Source organism: Neltuma alba, unplaced genomic scaffold (assembly GCF_004799145.2).
Source record: "Neltuma alba isolate B1F8T4 unplaced genomic scaffold, ASM479914v2 tig00006051_pilon, whole genome shotgun sequence".
In the NCBI taxonomy this organism is placed as follows: domain Eukaryota; kingdom Viridiplantae; phylum Streptophyta; class Magnoliopsida; order Fabales; family Fabaceae; genus Neltuma; species Neltuma alba.
Genome location: NW_021634330.1, coordinates 1 through 20,762, shown reverse-complemented (window position 1 = coordinate 20,762; position 20,762 = coordinate 1). Strand labels below are relative to the sequence as shown.

At 32.8% G+C, this 20,762-nt stretch overlaps 3 protein-coding genes across 3 annotated transcripts; 2 read left to right on the top strand and 1 right to left on the bottom strand.

Annotated features, from left to right (window-relative positions):
- Positions 1–7,050: 7,050 nt before the first annotated feature.
- LOC114749445 (U-box domain-containing protein 45) lies at positions 7,051–11,272 on the top strand. The gene is made up of 6 exons (XM_028937947.1): positions 7,051–7,073; positions 7,370–7,489; positions 7,842–8,027; positions 8,129–8,236; positions 8,496–9,655; positions 10,253–11,272. The coding sequence occupies exons 2-6, from the start codon at positions 7,439–7,441 to the stop codon at positions 11,043–11,045; spliced, it is 2,298 nt and encodes a 765-aa protein (XP_028793780.1). The 5' UTR covers positions 7,051–7,073; positions 7,370–7,438; the 3' UTR covers positions 11,046–11,272.
- A 1,794-nt stretch (positions 11,273–13,066) lies between these two features.
- LOC114749443 (uncharacterized) lies at positions 13,067–13,747 on the bottom strand. The gene has a single exon (XM_028937946.1). It carries the CDS (start codon positions 13,745–13,747, stop codon positions 13,067–13,069), a length of 681 nt encoding a protein of 226 aa, XP_028793779.1.
- A 1,672-nt stretch (positions 13,748–15,419) lies between these two features.
- LOC114749442 (OTU domain-containing protein At3g57810-like) lies at positions 15,420–17,233 on the top strand. Its single transcript, XM_028937945.1, has 6 exons — positions 15,420–15,483; positions 15,608–15,658; positions 15,811–15,932; positions 16,203–16,243; positions 16,418–16,516; positions 16,711–17,233. Exons 1-6 carry the CDS (start codon positions 15,420–15,422, stop codon positions 16,880–16,882), a joined length of 549 nt encoding a protein of 182 aa, XP_028793778.1. The 3' UTR covers positions 16,883–17,233.
- The last annotated feature ends 3,529 nt before the right edge of the window (positions 17,234–20,762 follow it).

Below are 20,762 nucleotides of genomic sequence, written 5' to 3'. Positions count from 1 at the left end.
GCAAATTGCCTGCTGACACACGCTGGGCTTTTGCTTCCACTACCTCAATTTCTTTGTGCCTCACTTTACTTTGAATTATATTATCCTCTTAAACATTTTCTTAAATCTTACTAGTTTAAATAAGAGATTGCTAGTTTGATTTTTGGTGAATATAATGAGTACATGAGTTTTTTTTGGATGAATAATAAAAAAATTCTCTTAAATCCTAATTATAAGAACCAGCTGAGATGTTTATTTTAATCTTAAATATAATATTTTAATTTATTTTTTTCTAAATTTATAATTTTATCCCCATCTACTACTAAGAATTTCCAATAACGGGATAATGATAAAGAGGTATTTTTAAAAAGGTCATTATACATTTATTATAAAGAACCAATTTAATCTTTTTTTAAATATTTAGAAATTAATTATTTCGTTTCTATATTCATCACATAAAGGAGCATATATCCATCGAATCAGATTGTTGGAACTTAAACAATAATAATTAAATATTATACTTTCTGCGGGCCAATGAAATGCTTGTTTTCAGTCATGTAAATAATATTTTTGCCTTTGCAATTCCGTTTCACCTAACTTTGGATTTAATTTTATATTTAAATTCCGTTATCTGTTTATTTTTCTCCCACCTGTGATTAGGCAAGTATATTTAATTGGTTTTCCGTAATACCGGTAATAACTTAACGAATCTTTCAATATGCTTCCTAATAAATGCATATACTTTTAACTATATAACTGCTTCTTATGATCTTATCCATCGAAAACTTAAACTTAAAGAAATTGCACTTTATGCCTGAAAATTTGTCCTTGTTTTTATTTTTAAATCATTGTTGCTATTTAGTGCTGTGTATTTGTGTGTATTTTAAATTTTTTGTAATTTTTTAAAAACATATATTATTCAACAACAAAAAATATTCAATATCTTTACACAAAGTTAAGGATGCAAACTTTGTAAATGAAAAGTTTAATGTTATGAGGCTGTTGCCTACCTGGCATGATGGTATTTAAATTTGGACCATCAGGTAATGTTAAATATTATATTATTTTTTAGCATAAATATAATTAATAAAGTCAATTTCTGAATTTCTCATTCGTTAGCAGTGCTTTAGAAAGATTTTAAATTTATAAAAATACCGACCAAAATCTGTGTCTGTTTACGGGTTGGATTCGTGGTTTCATATTTCGCCATCAATCTTTGGCCCTTTTAATTAAAAAATACACAAGACATCGTTATTATGTAGTCTCATGTTGCCTAAATGTTGACCAAGTTAATTAGGCAATCTGTACTTTATAATTAAGCCATGTATGATTACTTTTATATCATATATACAATTAGCTGGAGATAATTTCCTAGAATAACTCGAGAAATAATTGCTTTGACCTAATAATCATTCGTGTCTCCGACAGTAAACAAATAAAATAAAATAAAATAATGTCAATAAATGTCTCTGCAAGCATACTTGGTTCATTATACGCACGTCGTGCATATACACTCACACGCAATAAATCATGTAGGTATATTAGCCAATATTCCCGCATATATAAACATTAATTAATGATAAATCATCCATGCGATGCTTGAAATTACAGGGGAAGACATTGACTTTCCAAACACCAGTGATAGCCTTTTTTTTAAAAAAAAATTCATAGTATCCTCAAGCCAGTTTAAATTTGAAATTAATCTCTATCAGGTTGAGAGTGTTAAAGTTAAAACTCTCTCAACGAATATGCTTTCCGATATTCAAACTTACGTTCTCCGTTTTACGAATGTGAGACTGCTTACTATGTCAACCAATATTTTGTTGATATAGCTATTTTAATATATGAAGAAGATGAGGGGATCATTCAATCATATAAAAGTAATGAGTTGATTTCGATAGACATTAGATCAGAAAATAATACCCTTTGATTATTATTACAAGCTTATAAATAGGACTAGAGAAAGTAATTAACGACAAGTTTATGTCAAAAAATGAAAGTTTAAGGATTTATATTTAAATTTTAAAATGTCAACGCAAGTGGCTTAAAGTTTAAGAGGCTTTGTATATTATACTCTAAATTTTTTAATTCATATAGATGCTTTTTTTGGGGGGGGGGACCGATGCCATTTAATCCTTATTACCCTGACATAACTATTTTTGTTAACTACTTAATGGCGAAAGGAACGACTTGTGGGCTTGAGAATTTTAACTTTAATTAAACATTGAGGTGTTATATATAATTGATTTGAAATTCTGGGACTTTTGTGGAATTTCAACTTTTTTAAAATAATTTCTTATTTGATTGCAAATTACCGTTAAAAACTGACTTGCGTTAGCGCAATCAGCAATTGTCAGCATAATATAAATCCCGGCGGTCAAAATAGACCATATATTGTCTTTTATTAAGAAATAATTGTAAAATACTCCTCCGGTCTTAAATGTAAGACCCTTATACACACTAGTATAAGGGTTTTATATTTAGGACTGGAGGAGTAGTTAACAAGCCTGTTTTGTGGCAATTAAAAAGCGAAAAGACAAACGTGTTTTGTTAATGCATAGGATTATTACTCAATCGTTAAAATAAAATAAAATTCTACGAAGGAACCAATGACCCTCGCCAACTAATTTTTTTCTTAGACGAGCAAGAGCAGTGCACGCTTCAAACTTTCACCCTGCTTTATTCATCTTCCAATGTGCGACACAAGGCAAATGATTGACCAACAAACGAATCAAGTGATTTATTAGTACTATTATTCAAAATTTAAAAGTTAAGTTAATGATTAAAAGCAGCTAAAATCGACTCATTTGGGCTTATTTATAAGGGAAAAATAGAATATTTTTGTTATTGTATTTACAAGTCACTTGGCTAAATTTTTAGCATGAATATTTTATCCTTATTTTATTATTGTAGAGATTACTTTTTCCCCCATAAGTGTATATATTAATTACAAGTAAAATTAAAAGGTTACTAAATTTTAAGATATAATTAATGAGATTTAATGTTTTTCTTGATTTTGATAAAAATATGCTTGAAGTAGCTTATCAACAGGATTAGATGAGTAATAATTTTTCAACTTACACCAATTTAATGTGTACTCTTTAAGAAAATAATAGTTTATATAATAATAAATGAAAAGCCACGTAAAAAAAAAATTTAGTAATACAACTTATGACAAAAAGTCTGAAAAAATCTTCTTTATCTCGCCTATAAATAAGAGTAGAGGAGTAATTATTAATTGGATTAATATAATTTTTGGTCTCTCAAGTTTGTTCTCTTTTTGGTTTTATTCTTTCAAATTTCAAACAATAGGTTTTGATTCTTAAAGGGGCAAAACGATCCAAGTATTTATTGAATTATAAGGATTAATATTTTAAATAAAAAGAAACTTGATAGACCAAAATATATAGTTTGAAACTTGAGAGACCAAAACCAAAATAAAAATAAAATTAAAGAAACAAAATTTGTATTAACCCTTATTAATTTATCTTAGACATGAACAACCTTACATGCATTTATGGTCCGACTTAGGAGTCAGAGGGGTATTTATGAACGCACCAATGAAGTCTCAGATCAACTCCACTTGTTCGAACGTTATTTTCCTTTGTGTGGCTAAGGGCAACAGATTATGCCGATGACAATAATTAATGAGGATGGTTGTCGGGCAGGATCCACATGACGCACTTTTTCTTCCCCTTAGAAGAAATAAAAACTTCATTTCTTTTTAAATTCTTCAATGTTTTTGAATTTATACTTTTAGCAACTACTCCTCTGCTCCTATTTACTGGGTAGGGAGAGAAGATAATTTTTAGTTATATTTATAGGGTATTAAGAAATTTTTTTTTGTATAGATATATAATTTTACCCATAATTTATTATTATATTGATTTTATTTACACGAGGTATAATATATATTAAATATGGATAAAGTTGGAAAGTTATTAAATTTTAAATGAAAGTTAATAAAGTTTAAGATTTTTCTTGGCCTGTGTGAAATACGTTGAAAGTGACTTATAAATAGGATCAAATGAGTAATTTCAAATTTTGTAACGTATTCTTAAATTCCGTCTGGGAAATATGAATATCCTTTGCCATTGCCAAGTACCGAAGGCCAAAAGTAAATTCATCTTAATTAGGTTTGCTTCACACGAGTTATGAATTGAATCTTCAATATGCTTATTTAACGGACAAGAGCTCACATTGCTCTCTTTATTACTTCCTTTCGATTTTACTTTTTAACTTTACATCAAGTTTATTTTTTTTCTCAATGTTATGTATATTTTTTTAAATTTTTTTCGCAATATTTATTCTGTTACTTCAATTCAATCATTAACTTTCGCAACTAATTCGCATGTTTTTTTTGTTAAATATTGTCAAATGAAAATGCTTCTGACCTCTTTTTTCCAAAAAAAAAACCAGATAAATTATTGTTTTTATGATTGTACTAAAAATAAATCAAGCAATAACTTTGATATTTTTTCTCTTACTGTGTATATTTGTTTTTCATAGCTTTAAATATTTCAATGCAGCGAGTATTAGGTAAGGGGGTAGTTATTAGTTACTCCTCCGGTCCTTAATAGATCCATTTAACTAATTTGATTAGATTAAGAAGTTAGGTAAGTTAGTTAATTATGAGAAAAGTGACACATTTTTTCTAAAACACCACAATCATCTTTTTTAATACCCCTCTCCTTTTTCTATTTGATTATGGTTGGGAGAGTATCTATAGGGGTAATTTAGAGAAAATTGATAAATATGAGAAATGGGTCTTATATTTAGGATCAAAACCAACTCAAGAATTGGGTCCTACATTAAGGACCGGAGGAGTATTACAGTTAATAATTAACGTGAATCTATATATAAAATTCCAAAAAAGAATTATTCTTCAAAACTATAAACATTACTACTTCTCTTTGAAGTCATTATAAAATCCGTGTTAAACTTTGTGCTTTTAGTTATTGCTATTTATAGCTATTATTTTTATTTAATGTTTTGCGTAGTATTAATTTTTCAATTTCTTACATAAATTTGTTTAAATTAATACATTTTTTCCAAAAAAATAAATTAATTTTTTATAACAACATATTTTCATTGGTTGCCATGCCCAGCAAATGAGATAATGATACGTAGGAGCGGAGCGGAGCTAATCTTTCTTAAAAGAGATTTTTTTAATTGGGCTAAACAATTATTAATCTGATATGAAAAATAGTGGACACTACGTCCAGTCTTGGTATAAAACAGAGTGGGCTAATGTAAGAAATTCAAAAAACTTACTAAATTATTTAATTATAGCATAGTTTATATAATCTCTTTAAAATATTAATGCACCAATATATCATTAATTATATTTAAAAATGATAAATATAAATACTTTAAAATAATTTAATAATTTTTTAATTTTTTAAATTAGTTAATTAAATCTTATATTAAAGAGAGGATGTAGTATAAGATAGTACCTCCAATTCTAATTATAAGAGCTAGTTAACTAATTTGAGAAAATTAAAAAAATAAGTTAAGTTAGTTATTTATAATAAATTGGTATTGTCTTTTTTAAAATATCCTTGCTGATAAGTGTGTCGGCTAAAACTACAATTACTAGAAAGATTATCTTGAAAAAAATTACATAAATATGAAAGATAAAGTGAATTAGAATTTTATACTTAGAATTAAAATAAAAATCAAATAAGATTTTATATTAAGAATCGGAGGTAGTACTAACATGAATCTAGCATAAAATGATAATATAAATAAAATGTAAGCAGGGTTGACATAAGAAATTCAGGCAAAATACATTTAACCAAAAATTTGATTTTTAGAAAAGATAATTGGCGAGGACAAAGTTGTCAATCGGAAATACACATGACAGGTCTGCTAAGCGACAAACGAGGAGGTCGGCAACTGTCGGCCGGGGAAGCGGAGAGAAAAAAGCGGCGAAAATTCTAACTTTCTCTTTCAATTTTTTTTTAATAAAAAATATAGCAATTATTCGTTCCCTTAAATTAGCCAGTTCAAAACCCACCAGCACTTTGAACTTCATCTCCAGTAAAAAACCTCGAAAACCAAAAAAAGAAAGCACCTTCATTCTCGAGTCATTTGTTTAAATGAAATAAATTTTTTTAAATTTAATTATTAATTATTTTTCCCTTCCTACATTTCTCTTCCCATCCAGGGAAATATCAAGTGAATAATAACCAAAACCACCATCTCCCTCCCATTTCTCCTCTTCTCCTTCTCTCTTCTGTCTGCGCGTGGGAGCTCCGATAAATTCGCTCCCCGATTCGAAATGAACATCACTATTCTGATTGCGAGTGCTTTGCGATAGTCTCAGATCTTTCAAATCCTGGTACAGTGGTTTTAGAAACTGTCATTTTTATGAAACCTCCTTGGCTGATTGCGTTTTTTGTTGGTACGTCTTCGCTTCTAAACCCTAATCCTGTCTCTGAAACTGTTCTTCTGCTCCTCTACTTCACTTCATATGGTTTTCCTCTGTTCAATGGTTCTCCTCACCTCTTTCCGTTCATCATTTCATTGTCCTGTTTGGGCTTTTCTTGTCTTTGTTCCTGAATCAGATTACATAGTTAGCTAATGTTTTTGCTGTGATTAGTGGTCTCTTTGTGCTATTGAGTGAAGGTCTCAGTTTGGAACTCATTATAAGTCTGTTGAAGATGTATTTTATTTGAATCATTTAATTTTTTTTCCTTTTGGAGTTGTTGAACAAGTGTCGACTAAATTGCTCTTTCTTATCGTTTATTTGATCAATATCTTGCTTTCCATGGAGTAGTGAACTCTCTGAATTGGTTTGTCAAACTTTTCTCTAGTCATGAAGTCTCTTATGTGTTGCCATTTCTGGACTAATATCTTTATCTTTTTTTTTTTTTTAAGATTGTCGTGTAATAAAATCTTCCTCTTTCACCTTATTCCTCCCCTTTTTAATTACGCATACAAACTGGACATACTATTCTTTCTTGCAATTTTTCCTTACTTCTTGTCTGTTAGGTCTGTGAAAAAAAGGCTTACAGGAGATTCTTAATTTCTTATGTCTTAATTAATAATTAGGGGCTTGAAATACCTTATGTCCTGCTGGATTGACTTTAAATGATCCGGCTTTTTTGTTTCTGTTTACTTCAAATAATCATATGTAAGATACAATTTTCAATCGTTCACGTAAAACAAGATGAAAATATGCATATTTTTCCTCCATTGGTGTGAACCTGTTAAAGAACCGAAATGATGCTTTATATATTCAACGCAATTAAAAATTTTTCTGCATAGTAATGCTAGGTGTAAATAATTACACAAGTTTAGTGACAGCGGCTCTATGAGCTTTTCTGTTTATAATCGCACACATGACATAACACACAATTTTCTCCCTTAGCTAACTTCTTCCTTTCCCATTTTTTATGCCATTTAATGCAGTTGAGATCATTTAGGCCCTAAATATCAACACTGAAAGTGAACGATGGATATTGCGGAGGTTGAAGAAAATATGTTCGCAGCAAGTGATGCAAAGGTATGGCCATGTATTTTGAATATATGTTGCTTTCGAAATTCTGATACTTCAATTATATTAAGTCGGGGAATGGAGATCACTTTAAGACTATGCCAGCCCTGGCCCCAACATACGAGGACTCAAATCTCCGTATGAACATTTTCTTTGTCTGTTCCATTCAATAAGCTATGCAGTGAGATATGCAATGTCTAATTATTTATTTGTGTATGTTTAAGACTACTATTTCTCTTAAAGAGATTTTGTATTCTTCTTGCTTTTTCTGGCTCATTGTTTCCCTTTGTTGGGCAAGTTTGTTTGTGCGTTCTCTATAATATTATTTAATTAATTAATAATTATCCGGTTACTTATGCAGTTACATGGAGAATTGTGCAAGGCTCTTTCAGCAACATATTGCAAAGTATTGTCAATATTTCCATCTTTGGAAGCAGCTAGGCCCAGGAGCAAATCTGGGATCCAGGCACTATGTTCATTGCATGTGGCGTTAGAGAAGGCCAAGAATGTTCTTCAACATTGTTCCGAGTGTAGTAAGCTTTATTTGGTATGATTTTTTTCTGTAACAGTTTTTCTTGTTCTTTTTGTCTGGCAGCAAGTAAAGTGAATTTAAGTTTACCTTAGCCTGTGGATTTACATGAATTGCAGGCTATAACTGGGGATTCTGTTGTTCTAAAATTTGAGAGAGCTAAATGTGCTCTTGAAAATAGTCTTAAAAGGGTGGAAGATATCGTCCCACAATCTATTGGATGTCAGGTAATGGACTCCGACGTTGGTTATATGTCATGTGTTTCATGTGTAAAATGCTCTTTGCTTTTGCGGTTTATGATCCTGCTGCAGTACTTCTGTGGATATTATTACAAGGCCTCATGATTGCTTTTTTAAACATATGAGTGAATGGGGGCTCTTTTAGATCCTTGGATTGATTATGCATACATGTTGCCATTTCCTTGTTACTTTAAATAGTCAGTGTGAACTAATATTAAGATATTTTCCATGGATGGTGTCTGTGCAGATTCAAGAGATTGTGAGTGAACTTGAAAGTATGGAATTGGCACTTGACCCAATGGAGAAGCAAATTGGTGATAATTTAATTGCTTTGCTCCAGCAGGGGAGAAAGTTTAACGACTCTACTGATAGTAGTGAGCTTGAATGTTTTCACCAGGCTGCTACTAGACTAGGAATCACATCTTCTAGAGCAGCTCTTACTGAAAGAAGAGCTCTCAAGAAACATATTGAAAGAGCTCGGGCTGAAGATGACAAGCGAAAGGAATCAATTGTCGCATATCTTTTACACCTCATGAGGAAATACTCTAAGTTATTTAGAAGTGAGTTTTCTGACGATAATGATTCTCAGGGTTCTACTCCTTGTTCTCCCACTGTTATGGGCTCCACGGAAGAATGTGTTGCTGGTGGTCATTCCCAAGCCTTTGACCGACAGCTCTCAAAACTTAGTTCTTTTAATTTTAAGCCAAATAATAGAAAATCAGGGCAAATGCCCCTTCCACCAGAGGAGTTAAGGTGTCCGATATCTCTGCAACTCATGTATGATCCTGTTATAATTGCTTCTGGGCAAACTTATGAGAGGGTTTGCATAGAGAAATGGTTGTGCGATGGGCACAACACCTGCCCAAAGACTCAACAGAAACTTGCACATGTATCATTGACCCCTAATTACTGTGTTAAGGGTCTTGTTTCTAGTTGGTGTGAACAAAATGGAGTTCCTATTCCTGATGGCCCTCCAGAATCTCTAGATTTTAACTACTGGAGATTAGCATTATCTGAGTCTGAATCAACAAATTCGAGATCTGTGAACAGTGTCAACTCTTGCAAATTGAAGGGTGTCAAAGTGGTTCCTTTAGAAGAGACGGGGGTCTCACAGGAAGCTGGAGAAAATGGAACTGAAATTTTGTCTGCACAAGAGGAAGATACTGAGCAGTATCTTGGTTTTCTGAAAGTCTTGACTGAAGGGAACAGTTGGAAAAGGAAATGTAAAGTGGTTGAAAGGTTAAGGCTTTTGCTGAGGGATGATGAAGAAGCCAGGATTTTTATGGGGGCAAATGGGTTTGTTGAAGCACTTCTGCAGTTTCTGCAATCAGCAGTGTCTGAAGGGAATGTGACAGCTCAAGAAAGTGGAGCAATGGCCCTCTTTAACCTTGCTGTAAATAACAACAGGTGGGCATTGCTTTTTCAATCTTGACAGTTTTAAATTATTGCGTAGAACTGCTTTTCATGTGATTACAGAATCAAACCACTAGTAGATCTAAGATATTTTCATTATCATATTGATCTGCTCGTCTTTCGGCCAATTATTATTTTTCATGGGGCTCTTTTTATGTAAAATTCTAGACCACGGTCAACTTGTGAATAACTTGTTTCAAGTGCATTATATCTGCTCATTTTGTTGATTTGCCTCCTGCATTTCATCTTGTAATGGGAGTGCTGCTCTACTTGATGGTGAAGATGAACAGCACATCATGGGGCTTGTCTGGTGTGGTAGTTCTAGAATGGAGCGATGCCCCTTTCTTCCTCAATAAATAAACAGGAGAAGAAGTAAAGAGATGACATGCATAAAGTAAATTGGTGTTGAAAACTGATCATTCATGGTCAATGTTGACAATGATATGGTTATAAACATGGCTCAAGTTTTACTTATGTTATTTTTCAGCATTAGTTTTTGGTTTAGATATTTCACAATAAAGTTATTGTTTATAACTTAAAAAGGTATTGGCTTATCGTCAATATAGACTTAATCCTGTTTCTGTCCAACAGGAATAAGCAGATCATGTTAGCGGCAGGACTATTATCATTGCTAGAGGAAATGATCTCTAATTCCTCCTCCTGTGGCTGTGCAACGGCCCTCTATCTGAATCTCTCTTGCCTTGAAGAAGCCAAGCGTATGATTGGCATGAGTCAAGCTGTTCAGTTCCTCATCCAGCTTCTGTGTCAGCCTGACATTGAAGTCCTGTGCAAGCAAGATTCCCTTCATGCATTGTATAATCTATCTACTGTACCCTCCAATATTCCAAACCTCCTTTCATCAGGCATCATCAATGGCCTTCAATCCCTCCTTGCAGGCCAGGGTGATAGTGTGGGGACGGAAAAATGCATAGCTATTTTGATCAATTTGGCTCATTCTCAGTTGGGAAGGGAGGAAATGATATCATCTCCGGGGCTCATAGGCGCATTGGCTACCATACTGGACACGGGTGAGCTCGTTGAGCAAGAGCAAGCTCTATCTTGTCTATTAATTCTATGTAACAGGAATGAAATATGTAGCCAGATGGTCCTGCAAGAAGGTGTAATACCTGCATTGGTTTCATTATCAGTGAATGGTTCCTCAAGAGGAAGAGAGAAAGCTCAGAAACTCTTGATGCTGTTCAGGGAGCAGCGACAGCGAGACAATTCACCTCCCAAGACACACCAGTTTCCGCCAGAAACTGATGACATAGAGATGCCGCCTCCTGAAGCAAAACCGTTGTGTAAGTCAATGTCTAGGAGAAAAATGGGGAGGGCGCTTAGCTTTTTATGGAAAACCAAGAGCTATTCTGTTTACCAGTGTTAGGATCCTTGTGTTGTAAATTTCTGCTTGTATCTCTAGTTTTCTTCCCTGCGCTGATCCCACGCCACTAGTGCCTTTTTTTCTTTACTTTTCCTTTTTTTTGGGGTCTTCCTAGCGAAGAAGAGATGTACAGTCCTGTGTAATTTATGGATTTTGTTTTCTTCTGTTCCTCTGTTCATTGTAATATTAAAAAGTGATAGATTCAAAAATGGAGAGGTAGTTTGTGATTGTGAATGGTGTGTCGCGTAAGGAGTTGTCAAGCGCGATAGGATTTAGTAACTTGGACGGCCAGGTTTGGAGGGAGGTGGTCCAAGCGTGCGTGGCCATGTCATTTTCCTCCCGCAAATTAATTCCGACGTGTGGGCGTCATCTTCGGTCCATGTTACTCGCCTCGTATTGCGCGTGGTGCCGTCATGATCGGTATTTCGTCTTAATGCAGTAATGCTTGCGTCGAGTTCTTCTGAAGTTGACTCGTAGAAATATCCAAGCCCATATTTGTGAAGAGTAGTTGAGGCTTGAGTTAAAGCATTTGCCTATTCTCAAAGTTGCTTCGATTTTGAACCAACTGATTTACTTTTATATTTTGATTCTCAAATACCTTTCCCTCAAAGGGATAAGATCAATGAGTAAAAAGTAATGGAGATATGCCTTGCATCATTAGTTTTGGCTTATAAACATATTTAAGGCAAATCATGGGAAGGTCACCCAGCAAAAGGTCATATGTGATCAAAGGCCTTATGCTCGTGCGCAAGTGGGAGGTCGTGGGTTTGGTTCTGCTTGTTTGTTTAGTGTCTATTATTTTAATTTGAAAAAAAAAGTCAGATCTGAAAATAACGGGTTTTGATTTTTGAATGCATGCGAATCCTCTCCTATGGAGAAGCCTAACAAGAACTTTTTCACGGGAGACTCTTGGCCTAATAAGATCCTTAGCTGGTTTCCAAAAGCCAATTACTCTTCTGGTCTTTAATATAAGACCTAATTGTTGAGTTGATTTTGATTCTAAATATAAGATCCATTTCTCATATTTATCAGTTTTCTCTAAATTACCCTTATGGATACTCTCTCAACCATAACCAAGTAGAAGAGGAAGATGGGGTATTAAGAAAGATAATTATGGTATTTTAGGAAAAATGTGTTACATTTCTTATAATTAACTAACTTACCTAACTTTCTTAATCCAATCAAATTAGTTAAATGGGTCTTATATTAAGAACCGGAAGAGTATTATCAAATCAATACCAGTTTCAACCAGTGTGTCCGTGTGTGTAATTTGTGGGAGTGATGATAATAAGAAATTGCCATATATGAGACCTTTTATTTCTTTGCCAACAATTTGAATTATTGATCGCGATGGAACTATATTTTGCTTAAAAGGTAGTAGTGAATTTTAAAATTAAATGATAACTTTATTTTTCAATGATTATAAATGAAAAAAAATTCTATTATGCATACTGGAAAATTTGGATCCATAATCTTCCATCGTTATAGGAGATAATGGCATCCACTAGATAACAGTAGACGTGCTTTATTTTCTAGTGTATCAAAAAAAATAAAAAGAAAAGAAAGGACATGATGGCATGATGTCATACTAGGGTAGTAATCAATCGGCTTCTTTTGTGTGCGTATATATTTCTCGTGTCTTTAAGCAAATCAAGGCGCCAGAGATAACAAGCATAACAAATGAATCTCTTAAAAAGGAAAAAAAATTATTGTCATAATTCTCATAGAACTCGGAGTATTTGATTCTAGTTAAGCGTCTACAATGCACAGAACAGAAATACAAGATAAAGCTATTCATTCAAAACACTTGAACAATAAAAAAAATAAAAACTGAATAATATGGTTGCCCTAATGATTAACATGAATTGTCAGTGGCAGTGCCATTAGTCTATACAGGGAACCTGAGAACCATAACGGTCAAAACCCACAGACAATGAGGCCGCATTTTCTTGTTCGTATTATCATCATCAATCACCACGAACAGAATCCATCCAATTTTCTTTTCAAATAACATGTTTCATGCTTCATAGAGTCCATCCAGATTCAAACAATCCCAGAATTTGATCTTCTTTCTTCATCCTTCCTTCATCCTCATCTTTCATCAATGCTTCCTTGTATGAGCCTATCTTCTGGACACCACCGTTCACACCCTCATCCTCATCTTTCATTAATGCTTCCTTGTATGAGCCTCTCTTCTGGGTTGAAGCTTCCATGGCGTCCCTTTTGCTTGCAGCTTCAGAAGGCTCTGGTGATGATTCTAATACAGAAAAAAACCTAATTCCCTCATGATTACTCTCATCGTTGTCAGTTCTCTCTGAGTAATCCAATCCACAACGGATCGATGTAGAAACCAAACAATTTAACCACGAGATTAGATAGAGCAATGTGCACTCCAGAGCCGGGAATTGGTGGATAATTTCAGGAATTTTGTTCAGAGCATCATCGAATTTTTCTGGCAGGGACATTATCACAAGCACAAGATCGTCATTCTTGACGAACAAATGCGATGAAGGCGGAAACAATGCCTCGATTATCTTTTGAACTACTACAAATTGATCATCCAGAAAGGACAGGATCGTTAACCATTGACATTGAACAGCGTGGATGATAGGATTTGCAGGCTCTGCAAGATTTACGATGCTTCTCCAGGCTGAACCTAATGGTCCATCAAATTCTAGGGTTTTTCTGTAGGCAATGTCAGCCATTGCTAAGATCGAAACTCCAGAGGCATGTAGGAGTCGATTTCCAGTTTTCGTGCTTCTGGTTACGGCTTTCTGCTGAAAAATCAAAATCCAAATCAAAAGAGAAGAACATCCTAGTGTTCATATATCATCTGAACTGTTGCATTGTATTGAATGCTCGTGACATCTATCAAGTCCAATATGAATTGTTTATAAATGATCCGTTCTTCTTCATATATTACAGAATTTCCATTGAAATAGAGAACTCACTTGCAAAGAAACATTGGCTGATGACATTTTGGAAGATTGAAGCAGAGTACGCCAACTTGGTAAGAATGAAACGAGAATAGAATATCTATGAATTACCAGAATATTTCAGTTCTTATAGATTATACTGATATCTATGAATTGGAGGGTGATGCAATGGAAAGATTGAAGCATAAGAAGGCCAGATTGCTTGAAACCAAGATTCTGCGGCAAACCTTACCCTTCCGACAACTCAAAGATTTCTGATCTTTTTTTGGGAATGTAAAAGCTAAAGAAGGGCTTTCTAAAATTCAAGAATTGGATGGCCCTATGATAGACAGTGTTACGAGAATAGTTCATGGAAACATTTTGCGTTAAGGGGTCATAGCGACAAATGAACTGTAATGCATTGCCTTTCATCTCATGACATCACCATGAATTGCAGGATCGTGCCCCAAAAATATTTAGGCACCCGAGTTATATTAATATTTTGGAGAAATTGATCTCCTAACGCCTGTGAATTTGACTCATTTGTGATTTTGTTCGTAATATTTAATTTATGTAATTCAATTCTTATAATTTTGACTTGTTATTGGTCTCTAAAACTTTGACTTAGCAATTAAGTTATAATTAAGTCAAAATTATATGCATTAAGTTATACTATCTCCCGTCTTAAATATAAGAGTTAGTTGACTAATTTGAGTAAACTAAGGAAACAAGTTAAGTTAGTTTTTTTATAACAAATATGTATTATTTTTTTAAAAATATTCTTAGTAATCAAGTGTATTGATTAGAACTATTATTATTAGAAGGATTATCTTAAAAAAAAAAAGATAAATATGAGAGACAAAATAGATCGGGGTCTTATATTTAAGATCAAAATAAAAGTCAAACAGTGTCTTATATTAAGGACCGGAGGTAGTATCAAGTTAGAATGAATTACAATTGAGTCAAAACTATAAGAATTCAAAATTTAATTTTTTATGATATTTATTTAATTGACTAATCTTATTAGTTAAAAAAAGGAGCAGCTCTTATTAAAGTGATTGTTTAAGGAAAATTAAAACATATTTTTCTAAATAACCAACTTAACTTATTTTCATAAATTAGTTATTTTATCTCATACAATACACATCAATTATATATATAATCATATATTATTCATAAAATGCATGGGATTTAAATTTGAACATTAGACAGTAATATTGACTTTCAGACAGACAACCCAAAAAAAGGGGAAAAGATAACACCCCAAGAGGGAGTAAAACCTTTTGCCTGATTTATCAGTTTCTTGTGGCGTGGCAAGGCATCACCCATTCCCTCCCAAAGAAATTATGACTGTATGATAGAGTTGAACCACACACACAAACCCACAAACTAAAGAATAAAGAAAGCACTATATATATATGTGTGTGTGTGTATGGCATCGGATTCGATCCTCCCCAGAAAAATGAAGCTAGCAGGAATTAGCCATCAACTTCACCTCAAACCCCAAAAGAGACATCTCCAACCTGGTGATTCTCTCTTCCTTATCATCCTCTCTTTGTTCTTGTTTTGTTCTCTCTATGGCATTTATCAAACTGTGTTTCTGCAAATTAATGTTCCTCATTTCCTCTTTCTCTATGATGTCAAAACCAGAAAAATCATCGCATCCTGTCAACGACGACCCTTCTCGCCTTTCTGTGATTCGTACGTTTCGCTTTTACTACTTTTATATCCTTTTACTTTCCTGCAGTTTACTAGTGATATATTTATTTAATGAATTTAAGTACGAATATAGCGATTATTATTATTATTAGTAGTAGAAGTGAAATTGAATTGGAAGGATTTGTATAGAGCAGGAGTACCTGGAGATGGAAGGTGTCTGTTTAGATCAGTTGTGTACGGAGCCTGTCTCAGATCTGGAGACCCATCTCCAAGTCAATCCAAGCAAAAACAACTCGCTGATGATCTCAGAAACAAAGTACTATATACTGTCTTTTACCTCTTGATCTATGTTTGGTTGGCATGTTTTTACATAATTTTAATGAAGAGTACTTCTTTTTGACCTTTTGTTGAAGAATACTTTAAGCTTTTAATCTTAGAATATTTATATATATATATATATTTATGTATCTCCAACATACACATGAGATCTCTCACTAGCTAGTGTTCTGCTTCCTTCTAAAGCTACATGCATAGTGTAACCTATCTGTCTCACGGAAGAAACATTAAATTAATGTTTGTATTTCAGGTAGTGGATGAATTCATCAAGAGGAGAGCTGACACTGAGTGGTATTTATGATTCATAACTTTTTTTTTTTTTAAAAAATATCTTTTTAGAGAAAAATGTCAATAAAGAAATAATCAAACCTGTTTATAAATAATTACTATATCTTCTTTCTTTGTTTTTTTTTTTTTTTTTGCTTCCATTGGACGACGACTGTGTAATGCTTATATATTATACAGGTTTCTAGAGGGTGACTTTGAAACCTACACAGGGCAAATGAGAAAGCCTCACATATGGGGAGGAGAGCCTGAACTTCTCATGTCCTCTCATGTTTTACAGTAAAATCACTTCACCTTTCCAAAGCCTCTCTCTCTCTCTCTCTCTCTGATTTTCTAGGCTAGCTTTTGTGTTATAATTCTAAGGATAAGGATTTGGATGATCTCTTATGAAAATCTTACTGCTCTATTTTGTTCAAAACTTGGTATGTGGGAAGCATAATTAATAAGGGGTACGTGTGTAATGGAATGTGTAGGATGCCAATAAGAGTGGTGATGCAAGACAAGAACAATGGAGGGGTGAAGGTAATAGCAGAATATGGGCAAGAGTATGGGAAGGAGAGCCCAATCCAACTGATGTATCATGGCTATGGTCACTATGATGTGCTCAAGACTCCTCCTCCTTCTTCTTCCTTCTCTCACTCCTAAACTAACATCTTCTTCTATAAGGATTAACTTTACAACATCTATATTGGTAGGATTCTACGTCACTCTCTCTTTAATATATACTCTCACTTCAGATTCTCTTCTCTGTTTCTATTAATTTGTATCTAGCTATCAAGCAAATTGGTTCTAATCTAATTTATGATTAGTTTAATTTCGTTGCTTGAATAATACTTTTTTCAATTTTAAATGTAAGAGTTAGTTGAGAGTTTTGATTTGATTCTAAATGTGAAACTTCAATATACTTTTATCTTTAGTAGAGAGTTTTGATTTGATCCTAAATGTAAAACTTCAATATACTTTTATCTCTCAAATTTATAATTTCGTTTTGAATTATTGCATGTATATAAAAGGAGTTCTCTTCGGTAGAAATAATTTCTTATGCAAATGATCAAAGGGAGTACTTTAAGAGAAATAAAACAGATTTTTCTAAATAACTAACTCAAGTACTCAACTGATATGTATAAGTAAATTAGCTTTATGACTCTTATATTTAGGATTGATGGGAGTAATTTCAATTTCTTTCAACATTCAGTGAATGAATCCTATAAGAAGCGGTCATAGAGTTCTAACCATGAGGTAAATTAGTTCCCACATATGATATGTATGCATAGTTTTATTTTGATAGTTGAATAATAAAATCAATTTCTTCTGCCATTCGTCAAGAATTGAGTCCTATGTCAAAAGTGATAATGGTAATCACTTCAGACTTTTAAGGGATAATTATTCCCTTATTATGCTCTTCTACTAACGATTTTAAGAGGGTTTTATGAACGTATGTATGTATATACATATGTACGTACGTACGTATATATGTATGTTGATATTACGCTCACTCATTTCATTTGTTTCTCCATCACAACTACTGTTTGTAGGTGATGAAATGAAGGAGAAGGAAGTTCCTCTTAAGAGACACCACTTTACTGATATTGATGGATATTATGGATAAACAAAATTTTGTTTATCCTTATTCTGTATGATTATGAGTTCATGACCCCCTCATAAATCATATGCCTCTTACTTTCAAGTACAAATCAATTGCTTCATTGTGTACAATATCAACAACTCAGAGTGGTCCATTCATGACCGTTGAAATTAAAATCAAAGAGGAAGAAAGAGAACAAGTTTCATAAATGGAAAAATAAAAATAAAAATACATATTGTTTAATAATAATAACAAGTCTATTTAGCAAATGCCTGATATGTAGCTTTGTACTATAAAACAAGCTTTCCTTTGTCTCTGCCTTCCTGGTTTTCCACTGAGAAAGCCACAGAGGCTTCAAAGCTTCTTAAAAATGGCGATTCTTATGAACTCCTCCTCAGTTCACACATCAAATTCCTTCTTTGATAGCCAAAAAGAGGCCTTGCAAACGACAATAGACTCTGCGTTTCTTTCTCCAAACAAATGTCTCCTTCATACGCCTCACTATTGTACTCCTAAATCCCAATGCAGATTCTGAAGCAGCAATTCAAACAAATGAATAAACCTTTGTTCTTCCAAGTCACATGGCTGCAAAGCTTGGATTATGCAACACTCTTAGATGTCAGATCAATAATGCTAATTGTAACTTCAACTCTGTGACAAAATCTGGAGATTTCTGCTCAAATGATTTTAGTAAATGCATATGGCGATTCTGCAACTTCCATTGCAAGCTCTGTTCAGTGGAGTGAGGTGTTCGAGAAGGCAAATTTGGAGGATATTGGAGTTGAAAGTGTCATCAAATCTACCAATACGTCGATATTGGCGACTGGTGCAAAAGATAGAAAGGCATCAAAGAAGCTCATTGAAAAGAAGGAAATAAACAGAGGTGAGCAAGATGATAATGGATTCTCAGGTTGCTTCTCAGCATTTGTCGTTGCAGTCTTGTTGGTGCCTCTAGTCTCATCAAGACATCAACCATAATCTTGAAACTGTTCATCCATATTCTAACTCTAGACAATGCAAAAACATTTGAAATGTTGGGATATTACAAAAGACATTAGAAAAGGGTAACAAGTCATAACAACAACAAACGGCATTCTTCTTTCCTTCTCTCATGCCAAACAAAATTGAGAGAATTGTAATAAAATTTTAAGGAATAAATATAATTATTAAAAATTCCAAATAGTCTGTAAAGATAAGTTTCAGGATAAAAAATAACAAGTTCTCACTTGTTACTAAGAATTTTTAGAATTATTTTTTTTTTGACTCCATGATAATTCTCCCAACAAAATTTGTGTCTCCCTCTTCAATTTCCTTCTAACCATGAAAAAAAAAAAGAAGAAAAATCCTCAAACAAAAGCCCTCATATAATACTACCTCCAGTCCTATTTATTAAATTATTTTACATTATTTATATTTTTTAAACTAATTTATTTCCTTTATAAATTGATATTTTTTTTTAATCTCTTCACATTATTCATTAGCTAGTACAGATGGTATGATTTAAAGTTCAATGCCCGAGTAAGAAAACCCGCGACCGCGAGAAAATATTGCAATTATAGTCCCAATTTCCATATTAATTGCAAAAGCCCTAATATAATACTAGCTCCAGTCCTCCACTCCTATTTACTCAATTACTTTACATTATTTATATTTTTTTAAACTAATTTATTTCGCTTATAAATTAATATACAGTTTAATAATATATATAAATATTTTAAAAAATATACTACCTTCTTAATATAAGATTTAGTTTGATTTTTATTTTAATCCTAAATATAAGACTTCAATCCATTTTGTCTATCATATTTATCCATTTTTTTTAAAGATAATCCTTCTAATAATGATAGTTCTAAATTAGCAAGTATATTTTAGGAAGGATAACACCTATTTATTATAAATAACTAACTTAACTTTTTTTTTAATCTACTCAAATTGGTGAACTAGTTTTTATATTTAAGAATGGAGGTAGTATAATATTACTAAAATTAAATAATTAAGCAATATTACCTCCAGTTCTTAATATAAAAACTCGTTTGAATTTTATTTTGGTTCTAAATATAAAATTCTAATATACTTTGTCTATCATATTTATTCTTTTTTTTTAAATAGTCTTTGTAATAATAGTAGCTCTAAAATATTTTAAGAAATATAATACTCTTTCGATTCTTAATATAAGACCCAATTGTTGAGTTGGTTTTGATGCTAAATATAAGACCCATTTCTTATGTTTATCAATTTTCTCTAAATTACTCATATAGATATTCTTTCAATTATAATCAAGTAGAAGAGGAAGATGGGTATTAAGAAAGATGATTATAATATTTTAGGAAAAACGTGTCACATTTCTTATAATTAACTAACTTATCTAACTTCTTTATTCTAATCAAATTAGTTAAATAGGTCTTATATTAAGGACCGGATGAGTATCTATTTATTATAAATAACTAGCTTAATAACTAACTTAACTAAGACAATAAAAAACTAACTTAACTAAATTTTTTAATCTATTTAAATTAGTCAACTAATTTTTATATTGAGAAAGTAGTATTATTAATATTTTTAACTCACGTTATTCAATTAGTCTGCACTATAATTTAAAGTTCAATGCCCAAGTAACAAAACCCGCGACCGCGACAACATACTGTGATTGTAGTCCCAATTTCCAAATCCTGAACAAGTTACACTCTCGAAAGCTTGGAGTGGAATTTGTGTCAGGTTGGAGCTTTCGGTTTCCTTTGTCAATGGCAAACCTTCCGATAGTCCAATACGAAGAGAAAATCATAGAGACGGTTGAGCAGAATCCGGTTGTGGTAGTAATCGGTGAGACCGGTTCCGGAAAGAGCACTCAACTCTCTCAGATGCTTCACCGGCGAGGCTACAGCAAATCTGGTATCATCGGCGTCACGCAGCCCCGGCGGGTCGCCGCTGTCTCTGTCTCCA